Consider the following 17,673-nt stretch of genomic DNA (forward strand, 5'->3'; position numbering starts at 1 on the left):
GGAATCCGGATGTTACATCCACGGTACATGTACAGCCACTACCAGGATGCCCTTTTCTATTTGTAGGGAATATGGGAACCCACAATATTTTATAACCTTCACATGTAATGTTGGGTGGCCAGAAATTACACGTTACATGATTTCACATCACCAATTAGATGTTAGTAGCAGGGCTGACATAATTTCACGCGTTTTCAATATGAAAGTTGTTGCGTTTATTGCGTACCTGAAATCTGATAAAACCTTTGGGCCTGTTTCAGCATGTAAGTGTAAATAAACAATATTTATTCATACTTTTATATTTGTATTGTTTTTATTCAAATGTTTTTAATATATTTTTCCTTGCAGATTTATATACCATTGAATTTCAAAAAAAGGGTTTACCTCATTGTCGTGTGCTGATATGGGTCGAAGACTCTCATAAGATAAAGGAGCCTTCAGCAATTGACAACTATATTACTGCTGAATTACCAGATCCACTTTCCGAGACAATCTTATATGGTATTGTTACAAGATATCTACTACATGGGCCATATGGTTTGCTAAAATAACAAGGCACCTTGTATGAGGGACGGTAAGTGTAAGAAGAAATTCCCAAAAGCGTTTCTTTCTGCTACAGTTTTTGATAAGGACGGTTATGCGCACTATAAAAGAAATTCAGTCTCAGTTCACACATTAGCAAATGGTATTCAGATAGATAACAGGTACATAGTGCCATATAACAAAAGGTTGTGTTGTCGTTTCAATGCACATATAAATGTCGAGTATTGCGGTTGGAATATGATGATCAAGTATTTATTCAAGTATGTGTCGAAGGGAATGGAACGTGTTAGATTTGTCATTAATAAGGACGTTCAGTCTTGTAAGGCTTCCACTTCTGCGCAAGGTATAAACCGAGTTTTTAAAGACTCCAAGGAATTTGATTACAAGTTCCGGAGCTTTAAATATCAACATTTTAAATATCCAAGCTCCCGAAAACCGCCTTTAGTTTATTAATTCTTCCATAGGTGGACAGCATATTAACTTTCCGGTTGAAAGTTTTTGTTTAAATTAGTTAACTATGGTTTTCCATCTTTCTACTCGGCAATCTAAGATATGTAAACAAAAGTACGGATTGAAATACATTATGAAGAAATGTTTATTTTTTGTATTAGTGTAAGCCTAGGTCCAATAACAAAACATAATGTAAATCAACCGACGTCACTTGCAAACCCAAAACAAACTGTATTTAAATTGTCTTTGTACTTCAGTAACGAATTAAAATAAATCTGGTTGTGTTGCTAAGAATAAAAAATTAAATATTTCATCACAATTATATATATATATATATATATATATATATATATATATATATATATATATATATATATATATATATATAGTTTGGCACCTGTGACGGTTGATTTACATGTTTCTATTACTTAATCTATGCATACTATGCTATATAAAAAAACTAATAATTCATTATATTGTATTTCAAAAAAAAAAAAAAAAAAGTATAGACCAAAAAGCTAACTTAACAAGTAAACCTGCTATACCTGGTCATAAGAACCTAATCCAAAGAAAAAAATGTTTAACAATCTAGCATGGACAAAAAAGAGTTTCCAAATTAAAGTGGGAAAATAAGCGTTATTGGAGTATTTCAACTTCTTTCCCCAAAAGAAGAAGTCTTTGGATATATTACACATTGTATATGCCCTAAACTCAAGAGTTAATTAGCAAAGAGCAAAAATAAGCAATATATATTATTACTAGCTATCCAATCGAGAATAACATACATATAATATAAGAGTGCCAATTGCCAAACATCGTGGTGTGGTATAATACGTAAATGGTAAAAATAATGGTGGAATCTTTCTAACCTATTTCGATAACATAGGATATGATCAACCAATTTTTAATGATGTAATATTACAAATAATCAACCATGGGTCTCATCGTCAAACCCTTTTAACACCACATATCAATGAAACTGCAAAAAATATTTAAACAAATCATCAATTAACTTATAAACAAGATTTTGTCCACATAATTAATACCCGATATCCAAAATAATAAGGTTTTTTCTTTTTAATTAGCATGCTATTTACCTCATTAAACATGAGACGGAAGATTGCTATGGTAACTGAGATAACATCTAGGCAGCAGCCTGCAACATTTTTAATAACATTCAATTTATATATACAGGGGTATTTCAGTAATTATATATTATTAGAAGGATCATAACTTGTTTTACCTTGTCAACCACTGGGGTGAAAAGGGCCTTAACTGTTTTAAAAACTTCTTCAACAGGCTTAGCAGCATCGATCTGGGAGCAAATTTAGTAAATTGTTAAAAACTTACAATTTTGACCCCCAAGAATCAACAATTGACTTTTTCAGGAAGAAAGAGTAATAATATTACCTTTCGGACCTTCTCCTTAGAGTTGTAATATTCGATAACAGGGAGACTCGATTCCAAGAAAACCTTAAATCGCTTCCTAATTGTATCAATGTTGTCATCTTCTCTCCCCTTTACAAACAATCAAAATGTTAAAAATAAATAAGTGAGTATAAAATATGAGGACAAATTAGTAAATTTACAAATGTGTATCAACCTGATTGCGACTTAAGAGGCGTTTCTCCATTTCTTCCTGTGGACAATCAAAGTAAAGAACAAACTCCGGGGTAATTCCAGTCTGTAAATCACCGAACTAATATGTTGATTCCCTTAATTATATAATGAAGGTTTACATATTTTAAAAATAATGGAAAAAAATAGCCCTAGATTTAACAGAATATACAACTCACAACTGACTCAAAAGCTGCACGATTTTCCTCATTGCGAGGGAATCCATCAATAAGGAATTTGTCATTTTCATTTTCAAGAATTGCTTTTTCAAGAAGCTTGATTGTTACTTCTGAAGGAACAATTTTTCCTTCCTTGATCATGTTCTGAATCATTGTCCTACAAAAATATTACCAACACATTAGAATTGACATGTTTTTTAATCATTAAAAAAACTTTTTAGAAGTTATCAGTGAAAGCCACTTTTATTTTTACCCGTTTTCTGACCCGGATTTTATTTCTGCCCGAAGAAGATCTCCAGCACTGAGATGGGTGTACCCGAAGTGCTCTACAATATTTGCACACTGGGTACCCTTACCACTGCCTGGGCCTCCTGCTCAAAATCATTTAAAAATGATTCAATTTTTTTAAGAATTATAAATATATAATTTTTTGATTTGTGTTAAAAGTTAAAACTAGAGTTCTCACCTAGAACAAATACAACCTTTGGCTTCTTTTGACTAAGAGAACTTCCACTTGCTTCCTGCAACCATATATGCATATGAATTTAAGTTGCTCATAGTAATATTTTTAACACAGTGGGAAAAAGTAAAACTTTTGCAAAGCCATAGAAGTAAAAGATATTAATAATGAAGAAATAAAGATTGCTAAAAGGCTGAGGAAATGACTACCTTGCTTGAAGCTTCAACAACAGTACCCATGAGTGGATACTATAGTTTGTATAACTTAATTCTGCATCCAACACAAAACCTTGTGATTAGAATATGCTAAGCAATAAACATATATTTAATTGGTCAACTTGCTCCAGGTGTATATATATATATATATATATATATATATATATATATATATATATATATATATATATATTTTAATTTACCTAGTATTCGACCCCTATGTAATGTGGTAAGAGTGGACATGAGCATAACATAACTGTGCATATATTTTAGCCCTAAAACAACTACAAAATGACAAGAGAATAGGACAAATGGTCTTAAAATAATCATAAGCAATTCAAATCCACCAAATTCATACCATAAAGTCTACATCTTTAATCTTTTATCTTTATATTAGAATAAGATGAAAATTACAATATATGTTCATAAATAGTATCATGTGGAGCAATACATTGTAAATTCATATGGCAATGTCACTTGTCTGGACTATAAGTGTGGTTGAAAAAACTCTTCAAATATCATTCTTAATTAGATTATGACAAGAAAATATCTAATCATTCTGACAGATTCAACATAATAGTGATAAATCATAAAACAACATCTCATATCTAAAAATATTGCATATTTTTAACTTAAATCCACCTCAAAATTCAAAGAAGGGAAACTATTTTCATAACTGCATCACAAGCAGGCAATAGAAAATCAAGAACAGGACCTAAGAATACTCACCTTACTAGTTCAACTAGACTGTCAATAGTTAAGACAAACAAATTGACCACATTGATTCAACAAATCCAACTCAAAATTCCAAAAGAAAGTTAACTTTCATGGTTACATAAAAAATGGTAGAAATGTAATTAACAAGCCCATTAAGTTGAATACAAAAGACTAACCGCACACTAACTTCAACAATATCGACTTGAATATAAAAGAGATACAAAAAGATCTGTGTAACAATGTGTCATGTCCAGATCCAAATAGGAGACTGGCATACTCTGTATGATCAGATCTTACTCAAATTTAGAATTTGCCATTTTGGCAATCATATATAGATCCAAGTAAATGATTCTCCAAAATATCCTGTATATGATTGTCCAATTGCCATAGAAATGCCAGAATCACTCAGATCATCGCATAAAAATTTCAGTTTAACTTAAAAGGTTACATATAACTGTAATAATAACAACAACGGATCAGTACCTAGAAAACAACACAACATATACATCCAATTTATCTAGATCGATATAAAGCCCCATACATTTTCACAAAAAAAGAGTAGTTTCAGTCAAACCGGTAAAAAAGTACAGGAATGGAGATAAATCGGATAAAACTGCTAAACTAAATAATAGAACAAGATCTAACACGAGGAACCGAGTACAATCATATGAAAAACTGAAAATCCAAAGAGGTTTATCCAGATCAGTAGGTGTAATAAGAAGGACAACAGATGTGGAGCTTACCAAAATGGAGAAATCCCGTGGAGAATGGAAAGAAACGCAGGGGGAATGAAAAGATCTGGAGAATTACGTATGGGTACGTCGGTGTGAAGTGATGGTTGGTATTTATACAGGGCTCGTTAGGCCCGAGTCATTTTTAGTTCGGGTTTAATTCGGTTTATTCATGTCGATTCGGCCGGTGAGTGACGATGTGATTTTAAACATTAAACAAGTATTTAATAAAAGTAATCATATAATAATAATTTGATTAACGTTTAAGATAGCCAGGGAATATTTTAGCATAATATAAAAAAGTAACGTGTTTTTATTATCTATATATTTAATTATTTACTTATTACAATCTCTGTTATACGCAATACGTGGCTTTATAGATGAGCAAACTACAAAACAAGTAAAGAGCTCAACATATTTTTTTCATTGATTTAGGTACTTCATTCTTTTTAATGATTAAATCATTATATTTTACTAAGGGCTTTTTTTTACCCCTATTCGCTAAGATAACCATGTATTAGGGTATTAGGTTCATTATAATGATAATCGATTGGCCATTGTTTGTATATGGCATTATAGATTTGGACATCAAAGACATAAAAATAGCTCTTGACTTCACCATACTAAATAAGGAAATTGTCTCTAGGGTCCTATGGTGGCAAAGGGTGCTTAATATTAATTTGGGAGTCTCATCTCATTTATACGTCCAAATGAGGTGCTTTCCACATTACTTTGGGTTAAAAATAATATGGTTTAAAATTAGATGATCCAAAAAAAATCTATGATTTAACATGTTTTGTGATATTTAAATTGTTATTATTTAAAACTATTATGATTCAATATGTTTTATGATATTTAATTTGTTATGATTTAAAAATATCATGATTTAATCTTACAATTTAAATTGTTATTATTTAAAACTATTATGATTCAATATGTTTTATGATATTTAATTTGTTATGATTTAAAAATATCATGATTTAATCTTACAATTAAAAAAAGTTATGATGTTTAATCGTATTTTTTTATGATTAAAAAAATGTTATGATTCAAAATTTGTTAATTTTTTTTTCTTTTTTGAAATTTTCTATTCTAACCTATATGATCCAAAATGTTATGAACCAAAGTCTGTGTGATTTTTTTTTTTTATAGAAATGATGTGAAAAAATTGTTATGATTCAAAAAATATTTATTATTTTTAAATAGCGTGGGCACCCCACACAATGAATACGGTTAGTGCGATGTGGCACCGCTTATGTGAAGTAGCACCTCTTCATGGGGGATGTTTTGTGTGGTGAATTGGTGATGGTTGGTGCAGTAGAAAAAAAGACTGCAATCAACTTACAATATTAGTCTTTCATCATTTTTTATATTTAAAATTTATCTTTTACTTTGGTTTGAATTGTTGCTAACCTTTATATATATATATATATATATATATATATATATATATATATATATATATATATATATATATATATAAAACATTGTAAATTTGTTTTAATTATTATTATGTTTTAGTTTCATTTTTAATTTTAATTATGTAATTTTTATTTCGAAATCATTAAATATTTCTATTTTTATTAATTCTGTATTTTATTAAGTTTTTTTAATCAATTTTATTTATTTATTAAAGTATAGTATTTTACTTTTATTTAAAAATAATAAATAAAATAAGGGAATATGAAATATAACCATTTACTAGGTTAACAGGAGTAAGCAATTTTCTAAAAAGTTCGTCATGGCTCCGTCATGGCTTCAAGGTTTATACTTACCGCCAAGCTTTGACAAAATGTCTCCTTAAGTCACATATATATATAAAAATGAATTATATATATATATATATATATATATATATATATATATATATATATATATATATATATATATATATATATTAACTATATACAAAATTTCCGCTTTAAATCACGTTTCACAAACGACGTGGTTCGTCACGACTCAAAAAAAATTTGAGGTTTGACATTGTCACCAAGTCACGTCTTACGTTATTTAGAACCATGAGAGTAAATAAAGAATGGGAATGAAAAGATGACGTGATATCTGAACGGTAGAATACAAATAAGATGTTGAGAGGAAGAACTACACCCTTAGGTCTTATAATATTAGATGTTACAATTCAAAAATGTTTTAATCTCTTTTGATTAAAAAATGATTCAATCATTATACCACCCTTTTGTTGATTTAACTTTGACTCTTAAGAATTTAGTAAATGTCCTTTTGTGAAAGAGTTGTAAAAATAACCTAGAGTGAAAAAGTAATTAAAAAAAAAGTGAAACCCCATGGAATCTAGCAATACCTTTTGTTAAATTGACTTTGACTTTAAGATTTCCTCTTTACATTGATGTTACAAAAATGTATTATACACTAAATAAATTTTAAAAAGTCATCTCCAACATGCCAAATAAATGTCAAATTCTACTCTATTCCATTAAATATACATGTCTTTTGTAATACCAGCCACAATGGAACAAAATTTATATCGAAATATAAATAAAATAAATCAATTACATTGGTACATGAATAAAAAAACTTGCAAAAAATAATAATAACTTAAAGGACTAAGTTACATGATGTTTAAATAATAAAACATATGAAAACACTATTGTTGTCCATATCCTTTTTCAATATTGAAAAGCAGATTAACCTAGAAAAAAAAACATATTAAATGAAAGTTTTCCGTGGAGAAGAAATGTTGTCCATAATGCCCTCAGGTTTCTGAATGTTGAGTCTTGCTGATTGAGATACCAGCACTTCATGCACTCTATTCTTCAACTGAAAACCACAACAAAAATATGGAATGATATAGTTGTAATTTTATTTATATAATCTTCAAGACCAATAATATTTTCAAAGGTTGAATAAAATTCTTTAAACGGTTTATTTGATTAAACTTTATTTTTACATAGTAATTTTATTTCATTTACTTTTATTATTCTGCAAAACAAACATGTTTGAATCACCCAAAAAATGGTTGTCAGATTCTAACCTCATTGAGTCCAACTTCATTTGTTACAGACACACGAAGTGCTCCATCGGGTCCCACTTTTCGGTATTTTAATAATTCATCATTATCATCCTCAGCATTTTCTGTAACATAAAGAACCGGAGATTCTTCCAAAAGATCACATTTGGAGACAACATCAATCCAAAGATGCTCACTGAATCTTTCTTTTATTTCTTGGTAAATTAAAAACTGCAATTTATTTAAAATAAACAACATAAGATTAAACATAAACAAAAAAATAATAATAATAATAATAAAAGAAGCCACAGTGTCATACCTGATCTGAAGGAGATGTCCCACATTCTCCAGTTAAATCATGAACAAATAATACAGCAGTAGGTAGATGAGACAACACAGCAAGTGTTAATTTTTCCAAATTATTCCTGTCCTCTAACAAAATTTTAATAAAAAAAAGTATATTAATATATATATTTAATTAATAAATAGTCAAACTCTTTCATTATAGTCAAACACAAAGTACGTTACCATCACGTCTCCTCAAGATCCCAGGTGTATCAGTCACCTGCAGTCAAAATGTGAAAATACAACGTTTATTTTTTTAAACGTGTAAAAGGGCAAAAGAGTAAATTTACATGTATAGATGCTAATGAAGAAAAAGCTGACCTGGAAATTTTGGTAGCTTAAAGCAATATGGCCCATTAAAATGCCTCTAGTTGTAAAAGGGTAGTTACAAATCTACATGAAAGTGTCTTAGAAATTTGATATGTAAATATATAATTATAAACTTTATGAAATACTTGAATAAATAAATAATATTGTACATACCTCAGGCTTTCCTGTTGAGAGTATGCGGACTAAAGATGATTTTCCAACATTAGGAGCTCCAACAAGGCAGAGTGTTGGCATTTCAAGATCAACAACTGGCATTGCTCTCAAAGTCTAAAAATTACAATATTGTATAAAGTTATAAACTTTATTAAAAAAAAAACATGGATTGTTGAATTATATTCTTTTAAATGACAAAACCTTGGCTATTTGCATCAAATCATCAACGGCTTTTCCATCTGAAAGAAAAATTTCTTCAAGTTTTCTCATTCCCTGTGAAAATGTTTATAGTAAATAATAATATATGAAAGTCTTTTAAGAAGTAAATACAATAACAATTACAATAATAATAATATAAAAAAAAATGAAATCTTGTAGTTTAGTGACTGACCTCAACTAACCTCTCTTCTGCTTCTCTCTTTGTTGTTGACTGTTGAGATATATAGCAAATAACAGATGTCAATCAAACAGGTTAACAAGTTAAAGATTAAAAGAAATTGTTACCTGAGCACAGAGTGATGCGTGTTCTTTTCCAACTGATACCAGTTTCTTCCTTAGATAATCAACTTTTCCTAAAACCTTCAATCAAAAGTCAACACATTGAATAAAACATTCATAAATTAGTTACTTCAGTTACATGATTTTACCAACCTCTTCATAATTTCCATCTCCCAAAGTCAACTCAATAAGAGAACGTTCATAAGGGTGTAATTGTCTTTTATTTGGGAAATTATCCTTGTATGTTCTCAATGGCAATGTTAGCTCCTAATAATCATAAAAAAAAAATAAACATAAATACTATAGAATGATAGATAATTAGATAACATCTGATACTTGAACACTTGTAGTTGTATGATCATTACTAGATTTCAAATTACCTTCATTAGGGCATCAAGTTGTTTTGCACCTTTGTTTTTCTCACGCTTAGCAGCATTAGCTATCCCTATGAATCATGCAAACTAAAGCCTATAGTTAAAAATCAATTTAAACAAGTGCTAAACTGCTAACTTTATAAATTTTTTTTAAATAAAAATATATCATGGTTGTTGATTACCCTTTGTAGGTGCAATTCTCTTGGCCTTTCTTAGTGATGAATACAGAATATCAACTGAAGGCATCACCATAGGTAGCTTTTGAAAGGCACCAACTGTATCAAGTATCTCAGATGCTGTTTCCTAACAATGAGTAATATTAAATTAATGTACATATCACAGCTTTCTTTTAAAGTTTTACAATGTATTAGTCAGAAGTACCTTTGTTTTGTTTTCATGCTTGGTTTGTGATGTCTCTAAATAGCTTCCATTCACCACTTCATAGGTGGTTGTCTGCATCTGTTTACTGAAGCACAGGGGATAAATTTTCATCCTTGGTAATGGGTATAAGCCTGAAAGGTATCAAGGGGAAATGTCTTAGATTGACTTATACAATCTACTTTTGACTTTTGTACAGGGAAGATGACGAGAAAGAAACAGAATAAACCAGCAATAGAAGGCATTAATTCACGTATTCCCTCGTTGTCATCTTTACAAACAATTGTTGGATTTGATTCTGTCCCCAAGTTCGCACTGTTTTGTTACTAATGAAGGTATTTATATATACACGCAAACAGGATATGTTTATCTACTAGCATCCATAGAGGGAGTATCTAATTCAGAAATCGACGAACTAGGGTTTATAGTGATTAAATGATGAAGATGTATCAGTAAACCGACACAATATATACACATAAACAGAAATATATACATATATCCACCAGTTTCCATAATAGAGAGACTGTAATCCAGACATTGACGAACAAGGGTTTATAGTGCATAAAAGATGAAAACGCATCAGAAACCGAGACAAACATGAAAATCAACAAAAACCTTTACAGAGCTTGGTGCGATTGAATAACAGCGTGGAGTAAGGAAGTTGCCATAGCTGTAGCAGACTAAAACTCCCGCTCGTCATGGTCTTGCTCTCTTTGTCACTGTCGTTGGATATTGTGAGTTTCGGCAGAGGGGGTTTTGTGTTCTTTTTCAATCTAAGAGGGGTTTAGGACATCGTGTTTTGGTGGGACAGAACAAAAAACGTTAGGAAATGAAAGTTTTATTTTTTTAAGAGGAAAAAATAACTACTGAATTTTTTATGTTAAGAAAACAAAACTGAAAACGGATAATTTTATAATTTTATTAATTATGAATTTTAGAATATAAAGTAACAATATTTCAACAAATTGTATGTATTAGTTAAAGATTAAGCAATATACATTGCCAACAAATTTCATGAGCTATTTAACTTCAAACAAGATTACAAACACGAATATGTGTGTTATCAAGATGGCCAATTCAATTTCATAGTTAAACCACAATTATTAACACACAAATGTTTATATCAATTAAAAATATATAACTTTTAGTCATACATATTAGGGATAATGACTTAAAAGGGCAATATATTTTTCGATTTGTACACATTTGATCACTGGGTTTTTTTTTCGTCCATATTTACCATTTAACTTGTTAAACTGTACACATTCAGTTCTTATGACCAGTTACTCCAGGTTAACCGAGAAAAATGACTTAATTGAGTAATATATTTCTTATTTTGTACACATTTATTCCTTAATATTTTTGTACACATTTAGTCCTTAATATTTTTTTGGTTCAAAATAAGTCATTTTTGTTTTTGTACTCATTTAGTACTTATGAATGATTTCTTTAGGTTTTTCTCACGACATCTTACGTGGGGCAATCATTGATGAAGTGTGTAGGGCTGTTGATGTTTATGTGTAACGTCTCGTTTTCACAACCAAAAATTTTCATTTTTAAATAAGTCAAAAGTCCCTAATTATAAATCCATTATTAAGAAAAAAATGTTTATTCCAAAATACATTTATCGAAAATCAGAGTAATATAAGAAACGCGGAATCCTCAATACTGTTGATGAGTATGTACAATCATGCTTTCGCCTTCCCACGATCAACGATAGAACCTGAAAACATAAACAACTGGGTAAGCATAAAGTTTAGTGAGTTTCCCCCAAAATACTCGATACAACAAACGTATTATCATGCATAACGAGCCCACACTCATCAGATTGGAATACCTTTACCCAATTAGTCATCAGACTGGAATGCCAACATGCAACATGTCCAATCAGTCATCGGACTGGAATACCTAAGGTTTGTCGGCATGCCGCCTTAACCCAACCGCTCTTCTCGAGCTTCTGTGCCTACGGCTTACAGCCGGCCCGCACCAGGTATCTTGGCCTATAGCATATAGCAGGACCACCTCAACCTATCTCACCACTATATGACTATCCTACATAAGATGTCGTGAGAAAAACCTAAAGAAATCATTTATAAGTACTGAAAGAGTACAAAAATAAAAAAGACTTATTTTGCAACAAAAAAAATATTAAGAACTAAATGTGTACAAAAATATTAAGGACTAAATGTGTACAAAGTGAGAAATATATTACCCTATTAAGTCATTTTTATCGGCTAACCTGGAGTATCCGGTCATAAGAACTAAATGTGTACAGTTTAACAAGTTGAATAGGTAAATGTAGACGAAAAAAAAAGTCAGTGACTAAATGTGTACAAATCAAAAAATACATTATCCTTTTAAGTCATTATCCCTACGTATTATTAATAATAATTATTATTGAAATTTAAAAAAAAAAAAACAAAGGATGTTCTCTTTAGGGATGATTATTTGCTTAAAAATATTACAAAATAGCTGATGGTGCCACATAATATTGAAGACTCAAATTCAAATCCCAATTTAAAATTATTTGATTTTGTTGATAAGTTAGCCAAGTTCTAACACATTTTTATAATGTAGACTCAAATTTAAATCCCTATCTAAAGGTGTTATATATGAACATCATTGACTAGGGACACTTAAAATTAGTCACTTTTTTTTTGTTAAGGAATCAAAACCGTTGATATTTGTGATATTTGAATCCATTTTGTTTTAAGTATTTAAATTCCAAACAATGAGTCCTGGCCCATATTTATGGTGATCACTGATCACCTAATAAAAGATGTATCTATAGTGTCAATTAAAAAAATTTATACTAAGCTTATGTATACAGTTTTAAATACTAATAATCTAATACACAGTTAAATAATTATCTTAGATACAAAAAAAATAATATTAAAAAGAATACTTTTGTGTTTTAAAATAAAATATATTTTTATCTTGTCGTTAAAACACAGTAAAACAGAAAACGCTCTATTGGTGCAAAATTTTGTTTTAATTGAACGAATCATAAATAGAAAGAGCAGAAATTAGAAAAGAATCCCCAAGATCCAAGGTATAATCCAAAATAGCGTGGTTGGCTATGATTCCTTCGTATCAGCACCTAAACTGTATCCTAACAACAAGGGAACAACTCAACAACACAGCTCCAAAAAGCTGTGTGAATTGAAAGCGTGGAGCTTCGCATTTTGAGCAAGAACGATGCCAGCACTCGCTACTTCCCTTCATCTCTTCCCCAATAATCCAATTTTACGCACGAAGCCATATTTCCCCAATTTTTCTTCAACAATCCCATTTGGGTTCTCCGCTTCATCAAGTTCTTACCCAATCAACAGGTACTTTTCTTCACAAATTACACCCAATTTCTCAAAACATGCATCCATTAATGAATCTACTTGGAAGTGACATTCATTCGTGAAATTGTTAAAGTTTCTTGAATATCACGCATAGTTTCCATTCGCAAATGGCAAGATTTAATTGCAGCTGTGTTATTTTAGATGATTTTGTTCCATTTCGGTTTGATTTTGATATTTCATTTTTATTTATACATAAAATGGGAAATGAAATTGAAAGTATGAATCGAATAGACCCTTGATTGCATCTGTGTTGATTCTTCACGCAGCAATTCTTCTTTATCTTTCGTCGCTCCTCTCGAAGCAATACTTTTCGACATTGATGGAACTCTCTGTGACTCCGATCCTCTTCATTTCTACGCTTTTCGTGATATGCTCCAAGAGGTAGTCTCTTTGACAGTTTGATTTTCGTGATTTTAATCTCTTAGAGGGCGTTTGATTTCATTTGATAGATAGGATTTAATGATGGATCACCCATCGATGAGGATTTCTTCATAAATAACATTAGTGGGAAGCATAACGAAGAGCTTTGTCGTGTTCTTCTCCCAGATTGGGAGTTCGAAAAAGCCATGAATTTCATGGTTGATAAGGAAGCTTTGTTTCGAAGGTAATTTCTCTCACGTTGACTTTTGAGGTCACACATATTACTTCTAAAGCTTAAATATACACAGTAACATATTCTTCCTATTTATGTAACGACTATTGTATGAATTGAATTTATCTTTCAAACTATAGTGTCTCAGTTAATACATGTGGAACACAGTACTAAATTTTATATCATATCATATACTGTGTAAATATAACATTGTTTTATGATGAATAAACAGATTGGCAGCCGAACAATTGGAACCAATAAGCGGGCTTGAAAATTTATGCAAATGGGTAGAAGATCTGGGCCTAAAACGGGCTGCTGTCACAAACGCCCCAAGATCAAACGGTGAATTATTAATCTCAATGCTTAACCTTCAAGATTTCTTTGAAGTTATTGTTTTAGCTGAAGAATGTGCAAGACCAAAACCTTTTCCTGATCCTTACCTCAAAGCTCTAAATGCACTTAAAGTTGCCCCAAATCATACGTTTGTGTTTGAGGTATGGTTTTACGCCCTTAGATGCATTTGTTCTTTTGCATTTAGTTAAAGAAATTCAAACTTATTGGATCTTGAACGATATGGTTGATAATGGGGTTTTGTTTTTCTTGAAAAGGATTCTGTTTCTGGGATTAAAGCAGCTAATGGAGCTGGGATGGCGGCAGTTGGCATGGCTACTAGAAACCCTGAAAAAATGCTACTTGATGCTGGGGCAACCCTTGTTATCAAGGATTACAATGAACCCAAATTGTGGGAAAATTTGGAGAGGGTAGTAAAGGAAAAGTTGCCTCTTTGATCCAAGTCAAATATATAAAAAAGAGTGTAAAAATTAAAGAGTTTGTATAGTAGTTGGTTACTCCATTGAAGAACAATTTGTTTTACACATGATTAATTGAAAGGGGAAATGACACAAATGTCTTACGAACTTTTTAGGGTTGGTCTATTTGGTCCCTAAAGTATTTTTGTTGCTTTATGAGGGAAGGAAGTTGTTTTTGTCGGGTCGATTACGTCCTTTTGGACAAAATGAAGGGGTCACCCGGTTACCCCTTTGCCACATAGACATTTGTTAATACCCAGTAGTATTCATCTTCTCCTCTTTTGCTTTCTTCACCCTTTTTCCCCTGTCTGCTCACCACTTTATCATCATCGACACTTTTTCATACTCTCCAATTGCTTTCTCTCTTCCATCATCTTTTAAAACAACCCAAATTCTCATTTCTCACTCAAATCCATCTAGGTCTCTTCCTGTTGTTGCACATATCATCAACAATCAACATCACCCAGTTCCATGGCGAAAACACCTTCTTCCAAGTGCTTCATGTCGTCTTGCAAAGATGCATCATTAAATCATCAACAATTAACATCCATCAGATCCATGGTGAAATCACCACCAAGGTAAAAAATGAGCACATTCTTTTCTCCAATGCTATTGGCTTTCTTGTGTATATACGGCTTCGGTTTCCTGGTAATCTTCACACTTCTAACGTCTAATCCAAATTATTCTGAATGTCGACTGGTTTCTGGTTTTTAAACCTAGAAATGCAAATCTGAAATCAATACAGCTTCTCAAAAGTTCGATTTCAGTATCAATTAAGGAGTGAAACTTAACATTGGGTTTATCAATGTTGAAATTGTAACTTCGATACTCAAAATAAACTTCACCTTATCATATTCTCTAATTTTGACAGATTAGAACGGAGCACAAGGAGTACGTTTCTCGATCAACTTCAGAGTTACAAAATTGAACAAATTTAGACGCGTTTTCACTCACGTTGCTTCCAATTTTTCGAGTGTGGAATTGTTAAGCCTAAAAGTAAGGTACTATTGTCTCCGAGATTAAGTACTTCATAGTTGCAAAATCACTTTGTTTGATTGAGATTAAACATATAAAATGATAGAGATGATAATTTTCTATGTTTTCAGGAAATTTCAAGCTTTAGTGTAGAGCCATCTCAAAATTGCAGATAAAACGTTCAATTGTGAAGGACTTTTAGTTTCATATTGATTCATCAATGAATTATGAAGTGACGTGGCTTTTAAGTTTGACTATTTGGCTAACTTGGCTTTTAAAACTAGTAAAAATAGTTTTTATCTTTCTATGTGACATCTCTACCTATTAATTTAGGTAACAGAGACTAAAAATACAGGTAGCTCACGACTTTGTTCCTTCATAAATCAACAAAAATATTTTAAGGACTAAATGGACCAACCTAGAATGTTTATAGGGCATTTGTGTCATTTCTCCTTAATTAAAAAAATATTAAGGGAGATAGATACTATTCGTTGCTCAAATTTCGTTGGGAGTGGAAGCAAAATACCCTATTTATTTGTTGTATATTGAAATAATAATAAAAAATCCAATTATTTAACTTTTATTATTGATTTCTATTTTGGTATTTACAAAGACATAAAGTAATGAAATATAAATAAAAATTTAAAACTATTTAACATTGATTATTGAATTTCATTTTGTTTTGGTCAAAAAATGAACAATCAATAATCAACCAAATTGTACGAGAGGCTGTGATGTTCAGGGTAAAGTGAGTATAAGATGATAATCAAAGTGACACAAATGATTTACAAGGAAAGCCATTGATCCTTGTTAGGATCTCTGACATAAAACTTTGGGAGGTGATAACGATCACCTGCCTTGATGATTTCATTGATTGAAAATGTTGATTACATAGACGAATATAAAGAATGTAAGTACAAGTATCATAGATAAGCTAAGTGTGTATGTAGTGTGATGAATACAGGTGTTATTTATAGTCTAAAAGACTAGAACTAATAACAAGAAGTATGATAATTTCGGGATCCTCCGAGATCAGCTTATAGACGTTATTTGACTTGGTATTCCGGGTCTTTTGCATGATCAAGATGAATCTTCGTTGAGAATAAGTCTTTAGCTGACTATTTATGCACATGTGAGAAAAATAAAGAAGCATATAACCGTTATATATGTTCGGAAAATAAATGATAATAATCAAGATCCTGAAGTATGTTTAAGGATCCTGAGCTTTGAGGATCCTGAATGTAAATCTAGGATCCCGACTCTAACAATTGCCCCCAAATTATTCCTGCGAAATATTTTTAAGTTAGTTTATAAATATTTAAAGGGATACTTTAAAAATAAAAAAGAGATAAGATTTTGCAGTTTAACGGATAGGGTAATTTGAATTTCAACGGTTAAATTTCTAGTTGTTGGAATAGATCACATCAACCTTTTACCTCTCTGTGATCCCTGTCTAAATAGAACACCCAGCCCTTCGGTTCTACCTTACTCTTTTAGCTCTCAATTCCGACGTTCATGGAATACCATTCGAATGTACTTTTCTTGTTTCCTTTTCTTTTCTTCCCTATTCAATTTTCGATCATGGGCAAGAAAACAACTCGATCTCGTGCAAACATCATTGTTATACCCGATGATGATTTCATGGATCAGAAGATCTTGTCTTATGAGGAAACTTGTACCTTCACCGATGATGATATTGAGATGTTGAAGTTGTATGGAACTTTTCCTGTTGGCACCGTCTTTAGGGCTTTTGATGCTAGGATTCAGCCTGATTTCATTTCTTCTACTTGGGTTTGTCTTCCCGAGTATCCTTTCACCCTAGGGCTCTCTTACCCCTTCTCCGGAATCATTTCTGAATTTTTTGAGATCACAAAAATCTCGTACATTCAAGTTATGCCAACAATTTTGAGGATCCTCTATTGGATTGATCATTTGAATCGCTCCAGGGATCTTTCCTTTGGTCTAAATGAG

General features: G+C 31.1%; 3 protein-coding genes and 1 long non-coding RNA gene across 5 annotated transcripts; 2 read left to right on the forward strand and 2 right to left on the reverse strand.

Annotated features, from left to right (window-relative positions):
• Positions 1-1,715: 1,715 nt before the first annotated feature.
• LOC145105514 (UMP-CMP kinase 3-like) lies at positions 1,716-5,024 on the reverse strand. Of its 2 annotated transcripts, none has more exons than XM_079042605.1 (10): positions 4,925-5,024; positions 3,459-3,519; positions 3,256-3,310; positions 3,043-3,160; positions 2,790-2,946; positions 2,597-2,677; positions 2,404-2,511; positions 2,237-2,308; positions 2,091-2,149; positions 1,716-1,972 (listed from the first exon to the last, which is right to left on the reverse strand). In XM_079042605.1, exons 2-9 carry the CDS (start codon positions 3,486-3,488, stop codon positions 2,138-2,140), a joined length of 633 nt encoding a protein of 210 aa, XP_078898731.1. In that variant the 5' UTR covers positions 3,489-3,519; positions 4,925-5,024; the 3' UTR covers positions 1,716-1,972; positions 2,091-2,137. The 2 variants fall into 2 exon arrangements, with proteins under 2 accessions (XP_078898731.1, XP_078898730.1); XM_079042604.1 differs by having other exon boundaries at positions 2,597-2,692.
• Positions 5,025-7,450: 2,426 nt separating this feature from the next.
• PDE318 (P-loop containing nucleoside triphosphate hydrolases superfamily protein) lies at positions 7,451-10,769 on the reverse strand. The gene is made up of 14 exons (XM_079042606.1): positions 10,589-10,769; positions 9,977-10,107; positions 9,778-9,898; positions 9,602-9,666; positions 9,375-9,488; positions 9,228-9,302; positions 9,115-9,153; positions 8,925-8,996; positions 8,724-8,837; positions 8,562-8,633; positions 8,424-8,460; positions 8,215-8,327; positions 7,920-8,126; positions 7,451-7,705 (listed from the first exon to the last, which is right to left on the reverse strand). The coding sequence occupies exons 1-14, from the start codon at positions 10,671-10,673 to the stop codon at positions 7,595-7,597; spliced, it is 1,356 nt and encodes a 451-aa protein (XP_078898732.1). The 5' UTR covers positions 10,674-10,769; the 3' UTR covers positions 7,451-7,594.
• Positions 10,770-13,001: 2,232 nt separating this feature from the next.
• LOC145105516 (haloacid dehalogenase-like hydrolase domain-containing protein Sgpp) lies at positions 13,002-14,835 on the forward strand. The gene is made up of 5 exons (XM_079042607.1): positions 13,002-13,305; positions 13,593-13,707; positions 13,776-13,930; positions 14,151-14,412; positions 14,527-14,835. Exons 1-5 carry the CDS (start codon positions 13,172-13,174, stop codon positions 14,704-14,706), a joined length of 846 nt encoding a protein of 281 aa, XP_078898733.1. The 5' UTR covers positions 13,002-13,171; the 3' UTR covers positions 14,707-14,835.
• Positions 14,836-15,545: 710 nt separating this feature from the next.
• LOC145105517 (uncharacterized) lies at positions 15,546-15,950 on the forward strand. Its single transcript, XR_013707341.1, has 2 exons — positions 15,546-15,728; positions 15,834-15,950. It is a non-coding gene; the product is annotated as an uncharacterized LOC145105517 (long non-coding RNA).
• Positions 15,951-17,673: the final 1,723 nt, after the last annotated feature.

The sequence above is a fragment of the Lactuca virosa genome, chromosome 4, assembly GCF_052849685.1.
Source record: "Lactuca virosa cultivar CGN04683 chromosome 4, Lactuca_virosa_CGN04683_v6, whole genome shotgun sequence".
NCBI lineage: Eukaryota > Viridiplantae > Streptophyta > Magnoliopsida > Asterales > Asteraceae > Lactuca > Lactuca virosa.

Bases quoted from the DNA above. Each gene is read 5' to 3' on its own strand.
- LOC145105514 (XM_079042604.1), bottom strand. From the start codon at position 3,488: ATGGGTACTGTTGTTGAAGCTTCAAGCAAG. The intron at 2,693-2,789 runs GTGAGTTGTATA...TCAACATATTAG, and splicing joins GTGCAGCTTTTGAGTCAGTT to TTCGGTGATTTACAGACTGG. The intron at 2,512-2,596 runs GTTGATACACAT...TTGTTTGTAAAG, and splicing joins GCCTCTTAAGTCGCAATCAG to GGGAGAGAAGATGACAACAT.
- PDE318 (XM_079042606.1), bottom strand. From the start codon at position 10,673: ATGACGAGCGGGAGTTTTAGTCTGCTACAGCTATGGCAACTTCCTTAC. The intron at 9,899-9,976 runs GTACTTCTGACT...ACTCATTGTTAG, and splicing joins AGCATGAAAACAAAACAAAG to GAAACAGCATCTGAGATACT. The intron at 8,997-9,114 runs GTCAGTCACTAA...ACATTTTCACAG, and splicing joins CAGAAGAGAGGTTAGTTGAG to GGAATGAGAAAACTTGAAGA.
- LOC145105516 (XM_079042607.1), top strand. From the start codon at position 13,172: ATGCCAGCACTCGCTACTTCCCTTCATCTCTTCCCCAATAATCCAATT. The intron at 13,306-13,592 runs GTACTTTTCTTC...TTCTTCACGCAG, and splicing joins AGTTCTTACCCAATCAACAG to CAATTCTTCTTTATCTTTCG. The intron at 13,708-13,775 runs GTAGTCTCTTTG...TTCATTTGATAG, and splicing joins TTCGTGATATGCTCCAAGAG to ATAGGATTTAATGATGGATC.